This window comes from Coregonus clupeaformis, chromosome 24 (genome assembly GCF_020615455.1).
Source record: "Coregonus clupeaformis isolate EN_2021a chromosome 24, ASM2061545v1, whole genome shotgun sequence".
In the NCBI taxonomy this organism is placed as follows: Eukaryota; Metazoa; Chordata; class Actinopteri; order Salmoniformes; family Salmonidae; genus Coregonus; species Coregonus clupeaformis.
The window spans coordinates 29,933,749-29,949,216 of record NC_059215.1 but is presented as its reverse complement, the minus strand read 5'-3'; the positions used below and the strand labels follow the sequence as shown (position 1 = coordinate 29,949,216).

The 15,468-nt window shown below is 49.1% G+C and overlaps 1 protein-coding gene across 3 annotated transcripts in view; it reads left to right on the top strand.

The window, feature by feature from the left end:
* LOC121538339 (kelch domain-containing protein 8B-like) overlaps positions 1–15,468 on the top strand; it is a 142,602-nt gene that overhangs the window by 92,344 nt on the left and 34,790 nt on the right. For all 3 annotated transcript variants that reach the window (XR_005995192.1, XM_041846239.1, XM_041846238.1), the window contains exon 4: positions 4,392–4,616. Coding sequence is in view for 2 of the 3 variants with exons in the window: in XM_041846239.1 (XP_041702173.1) it covers positions 4,392–4,616 (225 nt within the window). In the remaining variant the exon portion in view is untranslated. The remainder of the gene's footprint in view (positions 1–4,391; positions 4,617–15,468) is intronic.

Genomic DNA, 15,468 nt, shown 5'->3' with positions numbered 1-15,468 from the left:
ATACATATGAGATGAGTAGTGCAAGATATGTAAACATTATTAAAGTGACTAGTGTTCCATTTCTTAAAGTGGCCAGTGATTTCAGTAGGCAGCAGCAGCCTCTAATGTGCTAGTGATGGCTATTTAACAGTCTGATGGCCTTGAGATAGAAGCTGTTTTTCATTCTCTCGGTCCCAGCTTTGATGCACCTGTACTGACCTCACCTTCTGGATGATAGCGGGGTGAACAGGCAGTGGCTCGGGTGGTTGATGTCCTTGATGATCTTTTTGGCCTTCCTGTGACATCGGGTGCTGTATGTGTCTTGGAGGGCAGGTAGTTTGCCCCCGATAATGCATTCGGCAGACTGCACCACCCTCTGGAGAGCCCTGCGGTTGCGGGCAGTGCAGTTGCAATACCAGGTGGTGATACAGCCCGAAAGGATGCTCTCAATTGTGCACCTGTAAATGTTTGTGAGGGTTTTAGGTGATAAGCCAAATTTCTTCAGCCTCCTGAGGTTGAAGAGGCTCTGTTGCGCCTTCTTCACCACACTGTCTGCGTGGGTGGACCACTTCAGTTTGTCGGTGATGTGTACGCCAAGGAACTTGAAGCTTTCCACCTTCTCCACTGCGGTCCCGTCGATGTGGATGGGGTGGGGGGGGTGGGGGTGCGCACCCTCTGCTGTTTCCTGAAGTCCACGATCATCTCCTTTGTTTTGTTGACGTTGAGTGAGAGGTTATTTTCCTGGCACCACACTCCCAGAGCCCTCACCTCCTCCCTGTAGGCGTAATCAAGCCTACTACTGTTGTGTCGTCTGCAAACTTGATGATTGAGTTGGAGGCGTGCTTGGCCACACAGTCATAGGTGAACAGGGAGTACAGGAGGGGGCTGAGCACGCACCCTTGTGGGGCCCCAGTGTTGAGGATCAGCGAAGTGGAGATGTTGTTTCCTACCTTCACCACCTGGGGGCGGCCCGTCAGGAAGTCCAGGACCCAGTTAACAGGGCGGGGTTCAGACCCAGGGCCTCGAGCTTGATGATGAGCTTGGAGGGTACTATGGTGTTGAATGCTGAGCTATAGTCAATGAACAGCATTCTTACATAGGTATTCCTCTTGTCCAGATGGGATAGGGCAGTGTGCAGTGTGATGGCGATTGCATCGTCTGTGGATCTACTGGGGCGGTAAGCAAATTGAAGTGGGTCTAGGGTGACAGGTAAGGTAGATATGATCCTTGACTAGTCTGTCAAAGCACTTCATGATGACAGAGGTGAGTGCTACAGGGCAATAGTCATTTAGTTCAGTTACCTTTGCTTTCTTGGGTACAGGAACAATGGTGGCCATCTTGAAGCATGTGGGAACAGCAGACTGGGAAAGGGAGAGATTGAATATGTCCATAAACACACCAGCCAGCTGGTCTGCGCATGCTCTGAGGACGCGGCTAGGGATGCCGTCTGGGCCGGCAGCCTTGCGGGGGTAAACATGCTTAAATGTCTTAATCACGTCAGCCACGGAGAAGTAGAGGCAACAGTCCTTGGTAGTGGGCCTCGTCAGTGGCACTGTGTTGTCCTCAAAGTGGGCGAAGAAGGTGTTTAGCTTGTCTGGAACCGAGACGTCGGTGTCGGCGACGTGGCTGGTTTTCCTTTTGTAGTCCGTGATTGTCTGTAGACCCTGCCACATACGTCTTGTGTCTGAGCCGTTGAATTGCGACTCCACTTTGTCTCTATACTGATGTTTTGCCAGTTTAATTTCCTTGCGGAGTGAGTAGCTACACTGTTTGTATTCTGCCATATTCCCAGTCACCTTGCCATGGTTGAATGCGGTGGTTCGCTCTTTCAGATTGGCGGGATGCTGCCATCTATCCATGGTGTTACTGTGTTACTGTCTGTCTGTTAGTCTGTCTGGCTGTTACATTTTTTACATTTTACATTTTAGCCATTTAGCAGTAGCCATCATACTGTTACATCTATCTGGTGTTATTGTGTTACTGCCGGTCTGTCTGTCTGTCTGTCAGGCTGGCTGGCTGGTACATCTATCTGGTTTTACTGCCTGTCTGTCTGTCTGGTACATATATCTGGTGTTACTGCCTGTCTGTCTGGCTGGTACATCTATCTGGTGTTATTGTGTTACTGCTGTCTGGAATGCGGTCTCCAGACACATAGACGTATGGCCGCTGCTCGCTAGCTAGCAGGCTTATGATGCAGAATCACATTACAGGGAGCAATGAGGGAGGAGGGGAATTATTTGATTCATGTTGTTTGTTACGCAACTGGAGGTACAGTAGTCTATCAGTGTCTGGAGAAGTGTACACTTAGCACCATACCAAACTTCTTCCCATCAATTTCACCCTGAAGAAGTGTGGGAGAAGGATCCTGTGTTCAAAATGTATAGTGTACTCTAGCTACATGTTGATGCCCTTTTCAATGTATATAGTACCCTTTTCAGTGCACTCCATAAACTCTATGATTTAATGTGAAACAAAGACGTTACTGTACAGGCAAGATAAGATTGGTGCTCAAATTGTAGTATGCCGGCTACTTTATATGGATAGAACTGTCATAAAGTGCCATTGGTTTCTAGAATGATATTGCTTGCGTATGGGACTGTGTTTCAGGCTGTCAGACTGTTAGTTCTCACCCAGCCCAGTGTGTATATGATTCAGTTCAATATGGCGGTCTGTCATCAAAGCTGTCTGAGTGGGTGTGTATGTGAATACTGCCCATCTTGACTATGAGAAGCTTTTAGGAGCCTCCCTCCCTCCATACACTCTCTCTCTCTCTCTCTCTCTCTCTCTCTCTCTCTCTCTCTCTCTCTCTCTCTCTCTCTCTCTCTCTCTCTCTCTCTCTCTCTCTCTCTCTCTCTCTCTCTCTCTCTCTCTCTCTCTCTCGGAGAACATCTTGTACATCAGCTGCTACTCTTGAGTGGTGTACAGCCCTGGATGTGTAGCTATTCTTCACTCCTCTGTTGTCTTTTTTTCCCTCTCTCTCTTTCTATCTACTGATGGAGGATGGCAGCGCTGCCAGACAGTGCTGGCTGGCTGGCTAGGGGTAAGAGGCTCAGCGAATGCAGAGCAGACCCATACTTTTGGACAGCAGTGTGACAGCCAGGGATCTGAACTGAAGACTTGTAGTAAATGTGACATTTTCCACAGAGCCATTCCCAGAGCCTTTTCTCTGAATGGCTGACTGCCTCTGCTGGCCATGTTTCAGCTTCCTGATTAGGAGAGGGGGGCGGGGCTGTTCATTAGCCTTATGCTAATTACATTATTATACTATTACAATATAACAACCACACCCCTGTACAGTACAGTACATTTAACTACTGTAAATTGATTAAATGTACACAATTTGTCAAATGAAGCTGTGGTACTCATCTAATGTCCCTCTACTCTGTGTTATGTATCATTGAACAGGCACAAACACTTGTCTTGGCTCCTTGGACTACAGTAGGATGTGTCTGTTTACTCCCTTTGATTTGTATTCTTTGGATGAATAATAATGTTCTATCTAACTGTGACCGTGACAGGTGATGACCATGAATAAAACCTGATGAATATTACCTGAAATACGCCATGTCAGGCATTGTGTCTGTGTCAGCAATCAGTGTGTGATCACAGTGGGAACACTGTCGGCATGTCCAGGCTGATCAAACATCTGACACTGACATGCTGTAGTGCAAACTGTCTACTCAGACATGGATAGAAACTTTAGCCCAACTCCAATAGGATGCACACCTTTCTCACTGCCTGCAGATCCAACAGCATAGCAGAGTGACTGACACAGTGTATGTTCTTCACTATACACACTGCCAGCCAGATCCAAAGTGTAATACTCATCACTACACACACACACACACACACACACACACACACACACACACACACACACACACACACACACACACACACACACACACACACACACACACACACACACACACACACACACACACACACACACTCTGGGTAGCTGTCATGTAATGTGAGTATTGTTGGGCCAAGAGTGTGAGCATGGAGGAGAGAGAGCCTGGGGCTGTCACAGAGAGAGAGAGGGAGGATCAGAGAGGTGAGAAAGGGAGAAACCAATGGAACGAGACAGAATACACAAATATTTATCTCTGAAGGTATGTCAGTTGGGCCATGTGCCAAGCTTATATTTGAGAACACACCCCAGGATATTTGGCTGCTCCTATCAGATATGGAATCTGCTAATGAAGGGACACCATTTCCAACCATCCATTTAGTGCCAAATATGTATTATTATTCATGTTTTATAACTGTTTCTCCCTCTCTCTCTTCACATCTCATCCCTCCCACCTATTCTGACCTTTCATCTCTCTCCTCTCTCATTCCTTCTCTCTCATGCCCAGCTGCCCACTCCTTCTGACCCTCTGTCCTTCCTCTCCACTCTTCCCTGGCAGGTGGGCGTGAGGGCAAGCTTCCTGTCACAGCCTTCGAGGCTTTTGACCTGGAAATGAAGAGTTGGATGCGTTACCCCTGCATCCCCAGCCGACGGGCCTTCGCCTGCTGTGCTGCCACCGAGCGGGGCTTCTTCAGCCTGGGAGGGCTCCAGCAGCCTGGCCCCCACAACTTCTACTCCAGACCACACTTCGTCAGCACGGTGGAGGAGTACAACCCAGAACAGGGTGAGTCCATTCAGGGGTTACACAGACACAGACCTACAGGGGCTCCAGTCACACAATTAAAGAAAACAATATATATTGTTCTCTATATTGTTCATTTATATTGTATCTTGGGGCTTCAGTACTCTAGTTCAGTCAGCTAGACTTGCAAGATTAACCTATTTGGCTCAGCATACTGTCACCCCTTATATAGGCTACTCATACATGCATAATGTCAACCTCAGTCATATAAACTCAACTCAACCCTTAGCTACTGTGACATACTCAGCTTACCATACAGTCTCCTAACACATCCATTAAGAAAACACTTCTGGATCTTTCCACTACTTTTGAAAGCATATCCCTGCTTGAGGCCAGGCAAGGTGGGTTGGGGTGTTACTGAGTCACAGAGCCATCGAATAGGGTCTTGATCACACACGTTTTCCTACTGCAGCAGCTTACTGGTACACTGAGACAGATATTCCGGAGCTGTGCTGTGTATGATTCACCATCCATTTCTGGATTAAGCCCAACGAGTGTGTGTGTGTGTGTGTGTGTGTGTGTGTGTGTGTGTGTGTGTGTGGGAGGGGAATCTTATTCTCTGTCGATATTAACAATTTATATTTCACTCCCTGCTGTGCATGTCAGGTCCTGATAAAAGGCATACTGTATAATCTTTGCTGTTGCTGAAATTAAAAGCCAGATGAGTTGTTTAACCCTGAATTTAATTTGGTTGGCTTTTGAAGATATGGATTTATTCTGAAGAACAAAGCATTCCAAGCTTTTCACGGTGTGTGTGTACAGTGGCTTGCGAAAGTATTCACCTCCCTTGGCATTTGTCCTATTTTGTTGCCTTACAACCTGGAATAAACATTTATTTTTGGGGGGTTTGTATTATTTGATTTACACAACATGCCTACCACTTTGATAATGCAAAATATGTTTTCTTGTGAAACAAACAAGAAATAAGACAAAGAAACAGAAAACTTGAGCGTGCATAACTAAGTCAATACTTTGTAGAGCCACCTTTTGCAGCAATTACAGCTGCAAGTCTCTTGGGGTATGTCTCTATAAGCTTGGCACATCTAGCCACTGAGATGTTTGCCCATTCTTCAAGGCAAAACTGCTCCAGCTCCTTCAAGTTGGATGGGTTCCGCTGGTGTACAGCAATCTCCGTCCCAGTCTCAAATCTCTGGAAGACTGAAACAGGTTTCCCTCAAGAATTTCCCTGTATTTAGCGCCATCCATCATTTCTTCAATTCTGACCAGTTTCCCAGTCCCTGCCGATGAAAAACATCCCCACAGCATGATGCTGCCACCACCATGCTTCACTGTGGGGATGGTGTTCTCGGGGTGATGAGAGGTGTTGGGTTTGCGCCAGACATAGCGTTTTCCTTGATGGCCAAAAAGCTCAATTTTAGTCTCATCTCACCAGAGTACCTTCTTCCATATGTTTGGGGAGTCTCCCACATGGCTTTTGGCGATCACCAAACGTGTTAGGTTATTTTTTTCTTTAAGCAATGGCTTTTTTCTGGCCACTCTTCCGTAAAGCCCAGCTCTGTGGAGTGTACAGCTTAAAGTGGTCCTATGGACAGATACTCCAATCTCCGCTGTGGAGCTTTGCAGCGCCTTCAGGGTTATCTTTGGTCTCTTTGTTGCCTCTCTGATTAATGCCTTCCTTGCCTGGTCCATTTTTTTATAATGGATTTAATGGTGCTCCGTGGGATGTTCAAAGTTTCAGATATTTTTTTATAACCCAACCCTGATCTGTACTTCTCCACAACTTTGTCCTTGACCTGTTTGGAGAGCTCCTTGGTCTTCATGGTGCCGCTTTCTTGGTGGTGCCCCTTGCTTAGTGGTGTTGCAGACTCTGGGGCCTTTCAGAACAGGTGTATATATACTGAGATCATGTGACAGATCATGTGACACTTAGATTGCACACAGGTGGACTTTATTTAACTAATTATGTGACTTCTGAAGGTAATTGGTTGCACCAGATCTTATTTAGGGGCTTCATAGCAAATGGGGTGAATATATGCACGCACCACTTTTCCGTTACATGAAATCCAAATAAAAATCCATTTAAATTACAGGTTGTAATGCAACAAAATAGGAAAAACACCAAGGGGGATGAATACTTTTGCAAGGCACTTTATGCCGTCATGTACTGTGTGTGTGTGCGCATGTGTGCCATCTTGTGCGTGTCCTTTATGGATGAGGGATTTTGTGGTTAGCGCTCTCTCTCCCTCATTTCCTTTCCATTCATTGCGTCCCTGCCAAGACCCGGGGGTAAACTCAAGCCACGGTGGCCAGGCAATCACCTCAGACAGATAATAGAATAGCAGCACAAAAACAGTCCCAGTCAAAGAAGTGCATTTATATTCAATCTCTCTCAGAGCCTGGTAGGATAGTGATGGAATTCCATCTTAGAAGTGTCCATCTTAGAATTGTCTATTCCGATGCAGTGAATCGTAGAAAGAGAAAATTGTTGTAAAGAAATATAACTGATTTTTAAATGCTTCCTACTGGTGTCAATGCGCAGTGTTCTGCCGTTGTTACACATTTCATGGAGTTTCTCTTTTGTAAGAGAATGCATAAAATATATAGTCTGGCTAACACCTAACTTGAATTCCTCTGAGTCTGGAAAGGCTGTTTTGATGTTGTCGGTATAATGCATTGATAATGAAGGGGGCTGTGCTTTTACTGGTTGGTTCTCCTCCGTGTCTTTCTCACTCAAACACCCACACGCACACAGCAACACACAGCCCTGAGTGCCGCCCCATTCCATTACAACTGTTGGATTTTCAAATCCAAACAACGAGAGGTCTCAACCCCCCAGGAAAAAAACAAACTTTTGAGAGAACCAATCAATGCGTCCGCTCAATTTCTGAGTGAATACTGCATTTACAATGGCCTCCTGTCCAGCTCTCTGTCAGGGCGTGTGTAGGTGTGGTGTAAGGAATCAAATGCAGGACGCAGACGGTAGGTTCCAAATGCTGTATTCTGGCCCAAACACAGGCAACAGGACAATTAAGCCCAACAGCTAAACTACGCACGAGGCGAAAAGGCAAATGCGCACAAACAGGTGCGACAAAACGAAGTGGTGCACGAAACAGGTGCAACTGAGCTCCAGCGCAGTGGAGAAAATATGCTCAACCGAGCAAACACAACACTGACGAAAAACAATCATACACAACCCATGACAAACACAACGAGAAACTTATAGGACACTAATTACGTAAAACAGAAACAGGTGTGACACAAACAGACAAAAGCAAACGAACATGAAACATCTATCGGTGGCAGCTAGAATTCGGAGACGACGAGCGCCGAAGCCTGCCCGAACAAGGAGGAGAGGCAGCCTCGGCCGAAACCGTGACAGTACCCCCCCCTTGACGCGCGGCTCCAGACGCGCGCCGACTCCGGCCTCGGGGACGGCCAGGGGACGCGGCGCAGGGCGCGTCGGATGCCTCCGATGGAACTCCGTCAGGAGCGACGGGTCCAACACGTCTCTCCTCGGCACCCAGCACCGCTCCTCCGGACCGTACCCCTCCCACTCCACTAGATACTGGAGACCCCCCATCCGACGTCTCGAATCCAAGATGGATCTCACGGAGTACGCCGGTGCCCCCTCGATGTCCAACGGGGCGGAGGAGTCTCCAAGATCTCATCTTCTTGGAGTGGGCCCGCTACCACCGGCCTGAGAAGGGACACATGGAACGCAGGGGTTAATACACTTATACTCCACAGGTAGCTGTAATCTATAACAAACCTCGTTCAACCTCCTCAGGACTTTAAATGGCCCTACAAACCGCCGACCCAGTTTCCGACAGGGCAGGCGGAGGGGCAGGTTTCTGGTAGAGAGCCAGACTCGATCACCAGGTGCGTACACCGGTGCCTCACTGCGGTGGAGATCAGCGCTCGCCTTCTGACGTCGGAGGGCCCGCTGCAGGTGGACGTGTGCAGCGTTCCAAGTCTCCTCCGAGCGCCGCGCCCACTCATCCACCGCAGGAGCCTCGATCTGGCTCTGCTGCCAGGGTGCCAGAACCGGCTGGTAACCTAACACACATTGAAATGGGGTTAGGTTCGTGGAGGAATGGCGTAGGGAATTCTGGGCCATCTCGGCCCAGGAACGTACTCTAGACCACTCCTCCGGCCGGTCCTGGCAGTATGTTCTGAGAAACCTACCCACATCCTGGTTTACGCGCTCCACCTGCCCATTGCTCTCCGGGTGGTAGCCCGAGGTGAGGCTCACCGAGACCCCCAACCGCTCCATAAACGCTCTCCAGACCCTGGAGGTGAATTGGGGACCCCGATCAGCCACAATGTCCTCGGGCACCCCGTAGTGCCGGAACACATGGGTAAACAGTGCCTCGGCAGTTTGCAGGGCCGTAGGGAAGACCCGGCATGGGGAGCAAACGACAGGCCTTAGAGAACCGGTCCACAACGACCAAGATGGTGGTATTCCCTTGGGAGAGGGGAAGGTCTGTTATAAAGTCCACCGATAGGTGGGACCATGGCCGTTGTGGAACGGGCAGGGGTAGCAACTTACCCCTAGGTAAATGTCTAGGCGCCTTACACTGGGCGCACACCGAGCAGGAGGAAACATAAACCCTCACATCCCTAGCCAACGTGGGCCACCAGTACTTGGCACTAAGACAGTGCACTGTCCGGCCGATACCCGGATGTCCAGAGGAGGGTGACGTGTGAGCCCAATAGATCAATCGATCCCGAACCTCGAGCGGAACGTACTTCCGACCCTCCGGGCACTGTGATGGACTAGGGTCGGTGCGTAACGCCCGCTCGAGTTCAGCATCGACCTCCCACACTACCGGCGCCACCAGACACGACGCAGGCAGTATGGGAGTGGGCTCCACGGACCTCTCCTCCGCATCATACCGCCGAGACAGCGCATCTGCCTTGCCATTCTGTGACCCAGGGATGTACGTGATCTTAAACGTAAACCTGGTCAAGAACATACTCCATCTTGCCTGGCGAGGGTTCAGCCTCCTCGCCGCCCGGATGTACTCCAGGTTACGGTGGTCCGTCAAAATGAGGAAAGGGTGTTGAGCCCCCTCAAGCCAGTGCCTCCACACCTTTAGAGCCTGTACCACGGCTAACAGCTCCCTGTCCCCTACGTCATAGTTCCGCTCCGCCGGACTGAGCTTCTTAGAGTAAAAAGCACAGGGGCGGAGTTTAGGTGGCGCGCCAGATCGTTGTGAAAGCACGGCTCCTAAACCGGCCTCCGACGCGTCCACCTCTACTTGGAACGGCAAAGAGGGATCCGGGTGTGCCAGCACCGGGGCCGAGGTAAACAGGTCCTTCAGCCTCCCAAACGCCCTGTCCGCCTCGGCTGACCACTGCAGACGCACCGGACCCCCTTCAACAGAGACGTGATGGGAGCTGCCACCTGTCCAAAACCCCGGATAAACCTCCTGTAGTAATTTGCAAACCCCAAAAACTGCTGCACCTCCTTCACAGTGGTTGGTGTTTGCCAATTACGCACGGCCGACACTCGATCTACCTCCATCCTCACCCCTGACGCAGACAACTGATAACCCAAAAAGGAGACCGACTCCTGGAAAAACAGACACTTCTCTGCCTTCACATACAGGTCGTGCTCCACCAGCCTCCGCAACTCCTTGCGCACCAGGGCTACATGCTCGACACGGGTAGGTGAGTACACGAGAATGTCATCAATGTACACCACCACCCCCCTGCCCCTGCATGTCCCTGAAGATCTCATCCACAAATGATTGGAAAACTGATGGAGCGTTCATCAACCCGTATGGCATGACCAGATACTCGTAATGGCCCGAGGTGGTACTAAAGGCTGTTTTCCATTCATCGTTCTCCCTGATGCGCACCAAGTTGTACGCGCTCCTGAGATCTAGTTTCGTGAAGAAACGCGCCCCCATGCAACGACTCAGTCATGGTCGCAATCAGCGGGAGTGGATAACTATACTTCACCGTAATCTGATTGAGACCACGGTAATCGATGCATGGGCGCAAACCACCATCCTTTTTCTTCACGAAAAAGAAACTCGAGGACGCGGGGGAAGTGGACGGCCGTATGTATCCTTGTCTCAGTGATTCGTCTATGTAAATCTCCATAGCTTTCTTCTCCTCCTGAGACAGAGGATACACATGGCTCCGTGGGAGCGCAGCTCCTGCCTGGAGGTTTATCGCACAATCCCCCTGCCTATGGGGTGGCAACCGCGTCGCCCTCGCCTTACTAAACGCAATAGCCAAATCCCCATACTCAGGTGGAATGTGCAATGCGGGCACCTGGTTTGGACTCTCCACCGAGGTAGCCCCTACGGAAACGCCCAAACATCTACCCACACACTGGGCAGACCACTCCATCAGAGCCCTCTCCTGCCACGAAATCACTGGGTTATGGGTACTCAACCAGGGCATGCCCAGCACCACCGGATACGCAGGAGAGTCAATCAGGAACAGCTGAATCATCTCCTGATGATCCCCCTGCGCACACATCCTAAGTGGCGCCGTGACCTCCCTGATCAAGCCCGTACCCAACGGACGACTATCTAGGGCGTGAACGGGAAAAGGAACATCAACAGGAATGAGGGGAATCCCTAACGCTAAACAAAACTTTTTATCAATAAAATTCCCAGCTGCGCCTGAATCTACCAGCGCCTTATGCTGGGCATGAGGTGCTACCTGTGGAAAACGTACAGGCATACAAAAATGGGCAACAGAGAGCTCTGGGTGAGTGGGGCGCCTACTCACCTGGAGGGAATCCCCAGTGCGGGACCTGTCGTCATCTCCCCTAGGAGGCCATCCCCAGCACCTAGCCGCGGTGTGTCCTCCCCGACCACAGTTGGTGCAGTGGATGGACCCCCTAGCCTGCCGACTCCTCCTCTCTCTAGCGCCAGCGCCCCGAGCTCCATAGGACAAGGCTCGGAGGCGCTGGAGGGTGGAATGGACGGACCCTCCGCAAGACGTCCGCGGGTAGCCAGCAGGGTATCCAGCCTGATGGACATATCCACCAGCTGGTCGAAAGTGAGGCTGGTGTCCCTGCAAGCCAGCTCCCGACGGACGTCCTCACGTAGGCTGCATCGGTATAGATCGATGAGGGCCCGATCATTCCACCCTGCATCTGCCGCCAGAGTACGGAATTCGAGCGCGAATTCCTGGGCACTTCTCCTCCCTGTCGGAGGAAGACCAGACGCTCCCCCGCCGCTTTCCCCTCCGGGGATGGTCAAACACCGCCCTGAAGCGGCGGGAGAACTCGGTGTACGTAATAGTCGTGGCGTCGATCTTCCTCCACTCTGCGTTGGCCCACTCCAACGCTTTTCCGGCCAGGCAGGAGATCAGGGCGGACACGCTCCCGTGCCCTGACGGTGCCGGGTGCACGGTGGCCAGGTATAGCTCTACCTGGAGCAGGAATCCCTGACACCCAGCCGCTGTCCCGTCGTAAGCCCTCGGGAGAGATAGTCGGACTCCTCGAGGTTCCGGCGCTGGACTGGGCGGGCTGGCCGATGGTGCTGGCAGGGCGGGTGGTGGTGGAGGCGAACCCCAGCCTCGGAGTGTGGTAATCACCTCCTGCAGGGCGTTCCCCATCTGCAGGAGTTGCTCTTGCTGGTCCCGAACCTGGGCTTCCAGTCTTGTCTGGGCTGCTTCGGCTCCTGCTGATTCCATGACTGGTGTATGATTCTGTCAGGGCGTGTGTAGGTGTGGTGTAAGGAATCAAATGCAGGACGCAGACGGTAGGTTCCAAATGCTGTATTCTGGCCCAAACACAGGCAACAGGACAATTAAGCCCAACAGCTAAACTACGCACGAGGCGAAAAGGCAAATGCGCACAAACAGGTGCGACAAAACGAAGTGGTGCACGAAACAGGTGCAACTGAGCTCCAGCGCAGTGGAGAAAATATGCTCAACCGAGCAAACACAACACTGACGAAAAACAATCATACACAACCCATGACAAACACAACGAGAAACTTATAGGACACTAATTACGTAAAACAGAAACAGGTGTGACACAAACAGACAAAAGCAAACGAACATGAAACATCTATCGGTGGCAGCTAGAATTCCGGAGACGACGAGCGCCGAAGCCTGCCCGAACAAGGAGGAGAGGCAGCCTCGGCCGAAACCGTGACACTCTCACTGCGCTGTGAGTCACGTGAGTTGCGTCAGCCAGGCAATGAAAGATAGTGAATAAAATTCCATTGTACTGTGCTGCAATGTAATATATTTGAGTCTAATACATTAGGGCTGGTTACATGAAGCAGGAGGGGTATGCAGGTTGTAACCGGTTCATTTTTACATCCTCAAATGTTTTAATCAAGACAATTTGCATGTAAATGTCCCATCATAGAAATTCATGGCTGCACAAGGCAGAACAGCATGCCCAGTTAATGTGTGTGTGTGTGTGTGTGTGTGTGTGTGTGTGTGTGTGTGTGTGTGTGTGTGTGTGTGTGTGTGTATGTGTGTGTAAGAGAGAGGGAGAGAGAGCGAGGTGGCCATAATTCCATTGGTCTTACCTATTACTGTGCAACCTGGAGATAATACGGTATGTTTTATATACAGTATTCTTTATATACAGTATGTTTTATGTATACAGTATGTTTTATGTGTACAGTATGTTTTATATACAGAATGTTTTATGTACAGTATGTTTTATGTACAGTAATCACCAGTGCACAGTTTACAGGCCATATCCTCAATTACACATCTCTCTGCTCTTATCTGCCCATTTACAACTGTGTAGCACTGAGCTGAGGAAGCCTGTGTGGGTGTGTTGGTGGGCGACAGCATGTGAGACTATGAGCCTAAAAGGGTGTGTGTGCTGAAGAGGGAATAGACAGAGACACAGAGGGACTAATCCCACCACTCTGGCTCTTACCATAAGCCTCCTGACCTACACAGTGTTTACCTCAATCAATACTGGCTATCGACCATGTGCTTAAACTGAGTATTCATGTCTTTATGATTTCACTGTTGAACGGAATATTTGACTTATTCTTTCAGTTGAAATTACTTTTGGAGAAAACATTTTAGTTTCCATCGAACCAAACCATGAATTGAAGGGAGGGGAGTGTGAGATTACATGCCACTCAGCCATAGGAAGGAGCAGCCATGCCTGGGAACGGGGATCCAATTGACCCGGTGCTCTATAGCTATAATTATACTCCCATTTGAATTCCCATCCCAGTCTCAAATGAAGTACTGTACATCTGCTTAATGGTAATGGCTGAATTATCATCTTGAGTTCAAATTGAGGAGCTGTTATTGAAGACTCAATATTAAGATCCTTCTCTTCCCTGTTAAGCCACAACCCTGTTCTGGAGGTGAAATGGAAGAGGTGGAAGGTGTGATGAGGAGCCCAAGCCTTGCATCGATGGACATGGTTATGATAGAGATAAGTTTGGTCCAGTGGGAGTGACATTTTTGAAGAGGGTGGATCCAGGACTTTTGGCTGATCCATGGGTGGTTTCAGATTGGATGGAAAAGATGGTGGGTTCTATTGAGTCGGTGACGGTAACCTGAAGTGGACTTGTGATGTTTGTGTTTCTTCAGATCAGAGGGAGCATGCGCTCCGTGTGATGCAATTTTGGGAAAGACCTGTATCTTGCTTTATGCTTAGGTACAGGGCACCATTGAAAGGAGTGATTTCTGGGGTAGCGTTAAGTGTGGAGGTGGAGCAATTGAAGTTGAATATTACTGGTGTTTGTGTCGCCCGCATTTTGGTGCGACGCAGACCCGGCGGAGAACATGGTTAATCAGAGGGGACACAGTCTGCTCTTTTGAGCTTTGATTTAGTCTTTACCTGACAAAGTAATGTTAGGGAATATGAGTTATGCTGTAAGATATTTCGTGCAAAATCCACTGAGATTCCAAGATGTGTGCAGGAGGACATGGGACAGAGCAATGTGTAGTTATGGTAGAATAAGTGTCAACTGTAGGGGTGTTCATAGCAATGGTTATGAACTGTACCGCAGAGATGGAACGTAAATCACAACAAATAGATGTTGTGGTGGCAGCTGCAGAGAAGTACTTGGGGGTACGAGATTTGAATTCAGAAGAGTTACAGGGTGTGTTGAGTGGTAGTGTCCTGTCCTCTCAGGCCGTTGGCATGGGGTAGGATCAGACAGGATTAGAGTAGTGGAATAAGGTGATGGGTTTTAATGAGTGTAGGGTTAGTTGGTAGGGTAATTAAAAATATATGTATATTTTAATTTTTTCTTTTTCCCAGTTCCCCTTTTGGAAGCAAGGATAGAGGCAAGCATGTTTGCTAGATTTGATGATATATTAATCCTTGATTTAGCATTTTAGCTCTTAGCCTGATTTTAACCTGTCGTTGTATTTATCTATTTATTGACAATAAATTCAAAATGTTGAGAAACTGTTTCTGACTTCAAGAAACCTTATGTGCACGAGGTAACGGCCAACTTCATCACACTTCCCGTTCTCTCTGCTGTTATCAGGGAGAGGTACTGCCAAACTTTAATGGCTACTGGCTAATTGATCTATCAATAACTTTGACCAGAGTAGCTGAATACACTGTACACCCTCTATCCCATTCAATATCATGCCCTACCTGGATCTGTTACTTTATCTCTGTTTGTATTTGTATCTACCACTTCCTTCCCTCCTCTCTCACTGATAGCCATCTGTTAATGTGATTAGTGTAGGTTATGGTGCTTAGGGCAGAGTAGGGGGATGAGAGTGGGCCTTTGGTGCAAACAGGGCTTAGAGGCCTACACAAATCGTACTACAGTGAGGGAAAAAAGTATTTGATCCCCTGCTGATTTTGTACGTTTGCCCACTGACCAAGAAATGATCAGTCTATAATTTTAATGGTAGGTTTATTAGAACTGTAAGAGACAGAATAACAACAAAA